Below are 12,128 nucleotides of genomic sequence, written 5' to 3'. Positions count from 1 at the left end.
ACGTTACCTATAGGCTATACCAAATAAGCCCATGTCTAACCTATATTGAGTTCGGTCAGCTGAATAATTTTGATGGTTACGTGTTGTTTGGGCGCACTACAATGCAAAGGAATTAAGGCAATTGCGTTGTTTATTGTGGTTTTTTCTATTCGAGATATACTACTGTGTGTTAATTATTTGGCCTCGCTTTCAAGTGAAGTGCATCTCCGATTGGCGACAATGTAAGGCTATTTAGCCTGCTTTGTTTGTCGCGACCGTCTATTTTCATTATAATTCAAGTTTGATGATAAAGTGCAGTCTGATGGGTTAGATTCCCCCCCTTCAGCTTTTTGCCTTGGCCAATAAGTTGCAGGTAATTTATTATTATTTATTTAATTTATTTTTGTTTAAATAGAGATGACATACATATGTTATTGTATAATTTAAGTTTGTGCGCGTGATTGACAGCCTAAGGCTTATGAGGCACATTTTTTATTTATTTTTTTATTTCAACTTAAAAACGTATGAGCCTATGCCTATGCCTAGAACATAGGCTATGTGTTCATCTTTATTTTCCTGCCTGTCGTTGACAATGGAGATTGTCTGATATTTTGTCATGGCTGCAGATCAATCAATAAAGGTTCATCTTTGTCGCGAAATTGTTCACTGCTTCACTGTGCACCCCGCCCTCGTCCCTATTTGAGCATTATAACGTTAACAAGTTAATATTCATTGAAAAAAATTCAGAATTTTTTTTTTACCTAACGAAAATATAGGCCTAGTCTTTCTAAAACATGTTTTTAACTTCTTAAAAGCCTCGTTCTGCTTGCTGGAACTGCGCACACAAAGTGTGAGGAACGCACTCCTGATCTGAGGGCATTGGCAACAATAGTCAACACTTTCTTAATGGAAATGACAATAATACTATACTAATGATAAATAATATTATCACGCATTAATATCTCTTAGCCACTAATGCGTGGCCAAGAGATATTAATGCGTGGCAAGCATTGAATGTCTCTGCTGCATTGGATCAGTCTCCTTTCTTTAACAGGCAAAAGCTTTATAACCTCACTAATATGCTTGCATCGTCTATATTAGATATATAACAACGGGCGGATGGCGGGCGGGTGTGGTTTTGATAAAATGTTGGTTGGGTGGATGGCGGATGGATGACGACATTTGTGATGCGGTTGCGGATGAAATAATTGCCTATCCGCGCATCTCTGGTATCTAGTGAACAACAGCTTCAGTTGCTCCTTCTGGAGACACTGCCCCTTAGTGTTTTGGAAGAGAATTACAAGTCTGGCACCACCTCTCCTGGAAGAACTATAAATCAAACAATACGTCGTCGGTATCCAGCCTTAACACATCGGCATGCTTAGCCGTAAAAGCTAACTACGGCAAGCGATATGCAAGCTTCTACAACAACACAAAGTGTGTTTGAGTTTGTAATGCACAACACTGTGATAGAACAGCAATCTGTACTGAGTGAAAATGTTGAACAATCATATTAAAGTATCTGTAAAGTATTATTTCATGTTTTGTTTGTACACAACTAGCCAGACAGTGTATGTACTGTAGTTGTACTAACACACATGATGTGCTGTGTGTATCATGGTCAATATTAAAGTGATTCACTCGATGGACAGTTGTTCGTCCGGTCCAGCTGGCCGGGGACGTTTCCTGTTGATTTGCAATCCATTTATGTCGAAATAGCTTGTCTCCAAATTCCATATTTATAGCCTCAAAATCACTTTAATCCCCATATACCGCCTTCCGTCTGCACCAACGTCTCACTCTTCCTTCGTGCTCGCTTTTTTAAGCAGCAGTATATTCAGAAGTATAAGTCATACTACATTATATATATATACTTGCAGTGTGTATATAAAACATATTACATATTGTTATGAAGGTGTCTATTACTACATTATATATATACTTAGGGTGCGTTTATAAAACATATTACATATTGTTATGAAGGTGTCTGTTACTACATTATATATATACTTGCAGTGTGTATATAAAACATATTACATATTGTTATGAAGGTGTCTGTTACTACATTATATACATACTTGCAGTGTGTATATTGTACATATTACATATTGTTATGAAGGTGTCTGTTACTACATTATATATATACTTGCAGTGTGTATATAAAACATTACATATTGTTATGAAGGTATATGTTACAACATTATATATATATATATACTTGCAGTGTGAATATTGTACATATTACATATTGTTATGAAGGTCTCAGTTACTACATTATATATATACTTGCAGTGTGATATTGTACATATTACATATTGTTATGAAGGTGTCTGTTACTACATTATATATATACTTGCAGTGTGTATATAAAGCATTACATATTGTTATGAAGGTATATGCTACTACATTATATATATATACTTGCAGTGTGTATATTGTACATATTACATATTGTTATGAAGGTCTCAGTTACTACATTATATATATACTTGCAGTGTGATATTGTACATATTACATATTGTTATGAAGGTGTCTGTTACTACATTATATATATACACTTGCAGTGTGTGTATAAAACATATTACATATTGTTATGAAGGTGTCTGTTACTACATTATATATATACTTGCAGTGTGTATATAAAGCATTACATATTGTTATGAAGGTATATGCTACTACATTATATATATATACTTGCAGTGTGTATATTGTACATATTACATATTGTTATGAAGGTCTCAGTTACTACATTATATATATACTTGCAGTGTGATATTGTACATATTACATATTGTTATGAAGGTGTCTGTTACTACATTATATATATACACTTGCAGTGTGTGTATAAAACATATTACATATTGTTATGAAGGTGTCTGTTACTACATTATATATATACTTGCAGTGTGTATATTGTACATATTACATATTGTTATGAAGGTGCCTGTTACTACATTATATATATACTTGCAGTGTGTATATAAAACATTACATATTGTTATGAAGGTATATGTTACTACATTATATATATATATATATATATATATATATATATATATATATATATATATATATATATATATATATATATATATATATATATATATATATACTTGCAGTGTGTATATTGTACATATTACATATTGTTATGAAGGTCTCAGTTACTACATTATATATATACTTGCAGTGTGATATTGTACATATTACATATTGTTATGAAGGTGTCTGTTACTACACTATATATATAGTTGCAGTGTGTATATTGTACATATTACATATTGTTATGAAGGTGTCTGTTACTACATTATATATATACTTGCAGTGTGTATATAAAACATATTATATATTGTTATGAAGGTGTATGTTACTACATTATATATACATATATACTTGCAGTGGGTATATTGTACATATTACATATTGTTATGAAGGCGTCTGTTACTACATTATATATATAGTTGCAGTGTGTATATAAAACATATTACATATTGTTATGAAGGTGTCTGTTACTACATTATATATATATAGTTGCAGTGTGTATATAAAACATATTACATATTGTTATGAAGGTGTCTGTTACTACATTATATATATAGTTGCAGTGTTTATATAAAACATGTTACATATTGTTATGGTGTCTGTTACTGCATTGTATATATAAATATATAGTTGCAGTGTGTATATAAACATATTACATATTGTTATGAAGGTGTCTGTTACTACATTTTATATATATATATATATATATATATATATATATATATATATATATATATAGTTGCAGTAAGTAAATAAAACATATATTGTTATGAAGGTGTCTGTTTCTACATTATACATATATATATATATATATATATATACTTGCAGTGTGTATATTATACATATTACATATTGTTATGAAGGTGTCTGTTACTACATTATATATATACTTGCAGTGTGTACATAAAACATATTACATATTGTTATGAAGGTGTATGTTACTACATTATATATATATATATATATATATATATATATATATATATATATATATATATATATATATATATATATATATATATACTTGCAGTGTGTATATTACATTACATATTGTTATGAAGGTGTCTGTTACTACATTATATATATACTTGCAGTGTGTATATAAAACGTTGATGGAGGGTTTTGAAGTTGTTTTAGAGACTTTAAACTCATTAGCCACATCTTTCAAGTGTTTTTATAATCTTTAAAATAGTTTTTTTTAAAAACGAAATAACGTGTGTGTTCTTGTCTCTCATAATGATTGTGAACAATAGGCAACATTTAAAAAGAAAGTGCAGTGTCCCTTTAAAAACTTACAAAAACTTTGATGATATTAGTTTGACATGTCTTACGCTATTCTAGCATAACCCTCAGTTGTGGCCCCGAATGTCATCCATCCATTATTGGAGCCCATAAAAGCTGACTTTAGGACTTCACCCTGCGCTGATCCCCAGTCAGTTAAAGGACTTAAGAGGATGGGACGTTGCCATCCCCATTGGCAGTGATTTGATTGTAAAAGGGGAAATCCATGTCACATGAATCCTGACTGATGAAAAGATCTTGTTAGTATCCTCCCTACCAGTTAAACAAACACACTTTTGACATCATCGAGACATGATGGGAACATTGGGAGTGATTACTGCAAATCTCTGTATAGCCGAAACATCTGCACTGATTGGACACAGAAAGCCACTTACAGGAGACCACTCCCCGGTGCGCCATTGGCCGCAGGGGCTGAAGCAAGCCGAGGTCTCTGGCGGGCGGGGCAGGTGGGTGCAGTAGGACTCGTCAGCCACGCCTCCCTGGGCGTCTCGGCAGCTGACGTAACGCGCTCGCTTCCCTTTGCCGCAGGTCGCAGAGCACTGTGAAAACAATTTTGTCGTTACGTATTTTGTTTAAAAAGTGAGCACACCCTTAACATTCGATTTTATTATGTCTTCTCAGGGAACTACTGACAGTAAACTTGGATATACTTTAGAGTAGTCAGTGTACAGCTTATATAGTTTTACTATCCACTGAAAATGAGTCAACACAAGTGAGTGAACCTCACAGTGGACATCTGTATGAGCACCTTGGTTTTTAGCACTGCCTTCATCGTCTTTTACCAGAACTACACATTCTGGATTCTTGCTTCCAGTCCGCACTTTTTTGGGAATGTTCACAACCATTATGAGAGACAACAACACACACGTCTTTTTTTAATTAGGATTTTAAAGATGATAAACGCTTGCAAGATGCGGCTTATAGGAGTCACCGTTGTAGCCTTCAAAGTCTCTAAAACAACTTCAAAACCCTCCATCAATGTTTTATACACACATTGCAAGTATATATATATATATAATGTAGTAACAGACACCTTCATAACAATATGTAATTTGTACAATATACACACTGCAATTATATATATAATCAGTGTTGGGTTAGTTACTGAAAAACAGTAACTAGTTATAGTTACTAGTTACTTCATTTCAAAAGTAACTCAGTTACTAACTCAGTTACTTACACCAAAAAGTAATGCGTTACTGTGAAAAGTAACTATTTAGTTACTTCTTTTTTTTTTAAAGCTCCAATTAATGCCCTTTTAGCCTTTATTTCAGTACTGTTATTGCACTGGAGAATAATACAATCTGTTGATCAACTTGACATACATTTGTATCACTGAACTCTGCTAAGCAATGTGGTCGACATACAACACACAAAGACAAAGATATGTTACAAAGGCCAATTTGTTTCTGGCCAGAACAAATTGACAAAACTATTTTAAATAGCTGCAACATAACATACATAAGTAACAAACAGCATAATAACAGCATAGCTGTAAAGAAAGAAAGGCACACACTACATACACAAAGCCTAACCAGGCATTTTTTCCTCAAGAAATTCTGACACAAAATCATGTCTGAAGCCCAGAACACTCTACACATTTCCCCAGTTTTAGTTTAGAGATAAGGAAAGATTGGCCTGGCCCACTAGCATCCCTCTTTATGTTTGTGAACTTTATAGTCTATACATTTAGAGTGATGTGATAATCAAACACTCTAGAAGTCTAAAATGAAAGAGTATATAATGAATTGACAGCAACGTTCCCTCTAAGGAGCGCGCCTGTGCAATTGCGCACTGCTCAAGCGTCCTCTGCGCACGACAAATCTATGCCACGCACAAAATCAAATAAAAAAATAAGCGCATAACAATTTTCGACACGACACGGACACGACAGAGAAAACCATTTTCGTCATCATTGTTCAAATATAATAATACGTCTGTCGAGACGCTTTGAGGACATGAATTCCATCCATCACTTTACTGAGCAAAACTCTTTATTCTCGGCCATAAACACATCACTGTTATATCAACAGCAGCCGCTCGCTCTTTCTCACTTGCGCCAACACATGCACATATGGCACTTAGCCAGTGATGCGTTTACAGCCACACAAAAAGTCGGACAACTCCAACACCACACATAAAGTGTAATTCCAGGTCGTTACTCTATGATTTACCAATCAAATGTGTGCCTATTCTAGTGTCATTTATTAGGAATCTTAATTTATAAATATTAATCATTAAATGCTGTTAATATATTAAATACATACTAATAAAAATATATTTTTTACAAACAGGAAGTTGCAGGAATGTACACATGATCCCCTGCTTACATCTCACTGTGCAACATGTGAATGTTTTAATGGGAACTAAATGCAATGTCTGAAAGGGGTACAAACTATTTCCAAAGCAGGACCTCCACCCAGACAAACAATACAAGTACACACTTCATGAAAAACAATATTTGTTGTTATTGTCATTGTAAGTGGGCCTAAACACTTATATTAGAAAATAACCTCATGGAAATGACTGCTGTCATTTGATTCTAATAATAAGAGAATGTTGTCTGTCTATCTGTGTTGGCCCTGCGATGGGTGGGGACTTGTCCAGGGTGTACCCAGCCTTCCGCCCGAATGCAGCTGAGATAGGCTCCAGCGACCCCGAAAGGGACAAGCGGTAGAAAATGGATGGATGGATGGAGATTGAACTTATTTAGTCAGGTTTGGGACAGGTGTGCTGCTGGTGTAGCCACAGTGTGCACGTCTGATGTTGCTCACATGGGCTCCACTCAATGCTCAGGGAGTTTTTGCGTTTGCTCACACACATGAACAATTAGAGGGAACATTGATTGACAGAGTGTGTGTACCTTCAGTTCTGAAAGATGAGCAGAGGCAGAGTTAATCCTTACATGGTGAAGTGTCATTGGAGTCTCTGTCTCTCTTTACTAGCTTCGTCGAAGCATGTTGCTATGTAGCTTGTTTCAGCAGATTTGAATTGCTGTTTTGGGCAGTAGATGGGATCTTTGATCCAAAGCACAATTTACATTTAACTAAATTGTTATTTTCTTTGTGCTCGACAAAAGAAAAGTAGTGAAAATATCTCCATGTTAGCAAACTCGACTTCTGGCTCCGCCATGATCAGACACGCCCCCCTCTCCTCCCTCCCCACACTCACACTCACACTCACACTCACACTCACACACAGAGCGCATGTCTCTCTCTCTTCTCCGGCTTGTGACACAAGAAGAATCAGAACGATGACACAGCAGCCCTCCGATAAAACACACTTTATACTACATAAAAAGTAACGTAAAATAACGCAGTAACGCATCATGTAGTAACGGTAACTGAGTTACTGAATATAAAAAAATAATGCGTTAGATTACTAGTTACCGCCGAAACTAACGGCGTTACAGTAACGCGTTACTTTGTAACGCGTTAGTCCCAACACTGTATATAATGTAGTAACAGACACCTCCATAACAATATGTAATATGTACAATATACACACTGCAAGTATATATATATCATGTAGTAACAAACACCTTCATAACAATATGTAATATGTACAATCCATACACTGCAAGTATATATATAATGTAGTAACAGACACCTTCATAACAATATGTAATATGTACAATATACACACTGCAAGTATATATATAATGTAGTAACAGACACCTTCATAACAATATGTAATATGTACAATATACACACTGTAAGTATATATATAATGTAGTAACAGACACCTTCATAACAATATGTAATATGTACAATATACACACTGTAAGTATATATATATATAATGCAGTAACAGACACCTCCATAACAATATGTAATATGTACAATATACACACTGCAAGTATATATATAATGTAGTAACAGACACCTTCATAACAATATGTAATATGTACAATATACACACTGCAAGTATATATATAATGTAGTAACAGACACCTTCATAACAATATGTAATATGTTTTATATACAAACTGCAAGTATATATATAATGTAGTAACAGACACCTCCATAACAATATGTAATATGTACAATATACACACTGCAAGTATATATATCTCATGTAGTAACAAACACCTTCATAACAATATGTAATATGTATAATCCATACACTGCAAGTATATATATAATGTAGTAACAGACACCTTCATAACAATATGTAATATGTACAATATACACACTGCAAGTATATATATAATGTAGTAACAGACACCTTCATAACAATATGTAATATGTACAATATACACACTGTAAGTATATATATAATGTAGTAACAGACACCTTCATAACAATATGTAATATGTACAATATACACACTGTAAGTATATATATATAATGTAGTAACAGACACCTCCATAACAATATGTAATATGTACAATATACACACTGCAAGTATATATATATATACATATCATGTAGTAACAGACACCTTCATAACAATATGTAGTAAATACATACACTGCAAGTATATACATAACGTAGTAACAGACACCTTCATAACAATATGTAATATGTACAATATACACACTGTAAGTATATATATAATGTAGTAACAGACACCTTCATAACAATATGTAATATGTACAATATACACACTGTAAGTATATATATATAATGTAGTAACAGACACCTTCATAACAATATGTTATATGTACAATATACACACTGCAAGTATATATATATATCATGTAGTAACAGACACCTTCATTAGGGGCGGCATGGCGTAGTGGGTAGAGCAACCGTGCCAGAAACCTGAGGGTTGCAGGTTCGCTCCCCGCCTCTTACCATCCAAAAATCGCTGCCGTTGTGTCCTTGGGCGGGACACTTCACCCTTTGCCCCCGGTGCCACTCACACCGGTGAATTGAATGAGGTGGTGGTCGGAGGGGCCGTTGGCGCAAATTGCAGCCACGCTTCCGTCAGTCTACCCCAGGGCAGCTGTGGCTATGAAAGTAGCTTACCACCACCAGGTGTGAATGATTGATGGGTTCTACATGTAAAGGCGACTTTGGGTACTTAGAAAAGCGCTATATAAATACCAGTTATTATTATTATTATTATAACAATATGTAGTAAATACATACACTGCAAGTATATACATAACGTAGTAACAGACACCTTCATAACAACATGTAATATGTTTTATATTCACATTGCAAGTATATATATATATGATGTAATAATGGACACCTTCATAACAATATGTAATATGTTTTATATACTTTAACTATTAACTTGTTTAATACGCTTTGAGAAAAACCCACAAATTTTACGGTAAAATTCGAGCAACTGAGCTGGCAGTTTTTATACAGGAACATTTTTTCTTTTTTAAGTGTACATAAAGAAATATAATAATGAATTGCACAGGCAATTGTGTGTGTACGTGTCTGTGTGTGTATATACATACATATAAATATATATATACACATACATACATATATATATATATACATACATATATATATATACATACATATATATTTATATATATACATATATATATATATACATACATATATATATATACCTATATATATATATACATACATATATATACATACATACATATATTTATATATATATATATACACATATATATATATATATATATATATATATATATATATATACATATATATATATATACATACATAGATATATATATATATATATATATATATATATATATATATATATATATATATATATATATATATATATATATATATATATATATATATATACATACATATATATATTCATTAAATTATGTTGAATCCAAGATGGCTGCTGGCTAGATGCACTGAGTCATACAGCTCCAACAATTCATGAAAAATCTTGAATATAAGTTGACATCCATCCAGCAGAGCAACATCTTCATGTTTATAAGGAAGATAAACATTGAACTGCCGGATCATTTTTGTGATTTTGGACTTGTTGGAGACTTTTTGATGACATGTGCTTCAATGCACTGACAAGCCATCAATACTGGATTGCCTGGAATCAGAAAGTTTTTGAAAGATCAACTGGATTCTAAAAGTACTTTTCCTCTCTAAAGAATGGCAACTAAGAAGTTGGCAGAAGAAATGGAAGAGGTGAAAAAGTCTCTGAATTTCATGTCAGAGGAACTGAGCAAAGTAGCAAAAGAGCAAAAGGGCCTTCTGGACTTAATTGATGAAATTAAGCAGCTGAAGGCAATAATCAAAGACAAAGACAAGAAGATTGAAGAGCTTGAAAGAAGAGTGGACGATCTAGAGCAGTACTCCAGGATGGATGACCTGGTGATTTCTGGGCTTGAGACAAGCCACCGCTCCTATGCTCGGATCACAGCAGGTGACAAGGAGGGAGAAGGTGCACCAAGAGGTGAACTGCACACGCTTGAGCAGCAAGTCATCAACTTCTTCAATAACAAAGGAATTCCTGTATGCAGTTCAAGTATAGCTGCATGCCACACCATTCCACTGAAACAAAACAACAGATCCAACATCATCATCCGTTTTGTGAGTAGAAAACATAAAATTGAAATGCTTAAGCTGGGAAAAAATTTGAAAGGCACTGGAGTGTATGTAAATGAGCACCTCACAAAGAGAAACGCAGAAATTGCAAGACAAGCCAGGATCTTGAAAAAGGGAAAGCGAATTCAGGACACATGGACAAGGAACTGTAAAGTAATGATCAGATTGAATGGTCCACCAGAACAAGCAAGGGTATTAGTGGTCAGAGACATGAAGGAACTTGAACAATATAAATGAAAAAGATGATAATGATAAACAAGTGGAATAGTGGGGAAAAGTTCCTTGTTGGCTATGTACTGTGTGCAGAGAAACAGTGTGGACAACCAACATGACGGAAGAACAAATGAGCTGCACAAAATTCAAGTCTTTTGACTTTCATGATCATAAATGCTATGAGTTAGAAAATAACATTGACCCAGATATTCACTTCTATCAGGACTCTAATGTGGACAGTGAGTATTATACTGAAGAACAGTTTAATTCAAATGTTAAAATGGAAGGCTTTTCTGTGATTCATTTCAACAGCAGGAGTCTTTACAGTAACTTTTCCAAAATTAAAGAGTATCTTAAACAAATACAGCAAAGGTTTACCGTAATAGCAATTTCAGAGACTTGGTTGAGTGATAGTAAGGAATTACTGGATGGGTTAGAGGGATATGAAATGTTTTGGCAAAACGGGATGAACAAAAGGGGAGGAGGTGTTGTATTGTTTGTGATGTCCTCTCTCAAATGTAGGCTGATTGCTGACATGACAACTGCTATTGACAATATGATGGAATGTGTAACTATTGAAATCAGTGTTGAAAGATCCAAAAACATATTCATTAGTTGTATTTATAGAACTCCAGGATCATGCATTGATCAATTTAATAAGAAAATGTTTGAGTTATATGAAAGACTTAATGATAAGGTGATCTTGATTTGTGGTGACTTCAACATTGATTTGATGAAATTTAATGATCACATGAAAACTACTGATTTTGTTAATCTTATGTTTAGCTTGAGTTTCTTTCCACTAATTGTAAAACCTAGCAGAATAACAAAGGACAGCTTAACACTGATTGACAATATTTTTATAAATGTATTTGATGGGAATAGAAAAAGTGGACTCTTGGTGACTGATGTAAGTGATCACTTGCCTGTCTTTACAGTGATCCAAATGAACAAGGAGCAAAACTTACAAACAAAAAGACAAATAAATAACTTTGTTAGAATAAAATCACCAGAAGCAGTTAAGGCATTCAAGGCAGATCTTTTAAATCAGGATTGGCAAAATGTTTT

General features: G+C 33.7%; 1 protein-coding gene across 1 annotated transcript in view; it reads right to left on the bottom strand.

Moving 5' to 3' along the window:
* The window catches only part of LOC133612300 (A disintegrin and metalloproteinase with thrombospondin motifs 20), a 516,880-nt gene that overhangs the window by 117,385 nt on the left and 387,367 nt on the right, over positions 1–12,128 (bottom strand). The window contains exon 25 of the mRNA XM_061969586.2: positions 4,695–4,859. Within this exon, the coding sequence (XP_061825570.2) occupies positions 4,695–4,859 (165 nt within the window). The remainder of the gene's footprint in view (positions 1–4,694; positions 4,860–12,128) is intronic.

Source organism: Nerophis lumbriciformis, linkage group LG10, assembly GCF_033978685.3.
Source record: "Nerophis lumbriciformis linkage group LG10, RoL_Nlum_v2.1, whole genome shotgun sequence".
Lineage (NCBI taxonomy): Eukaryota > Metazoa > Chordata > Actinopteri > Syngnathiformes > Syngnathidae > Nerophis > Nerophis lumbriciformis.
Note: the sequence above shows the minus strand (reverse complement) of the source record. Positions and strands in the feature narration are given on the sequence as shown.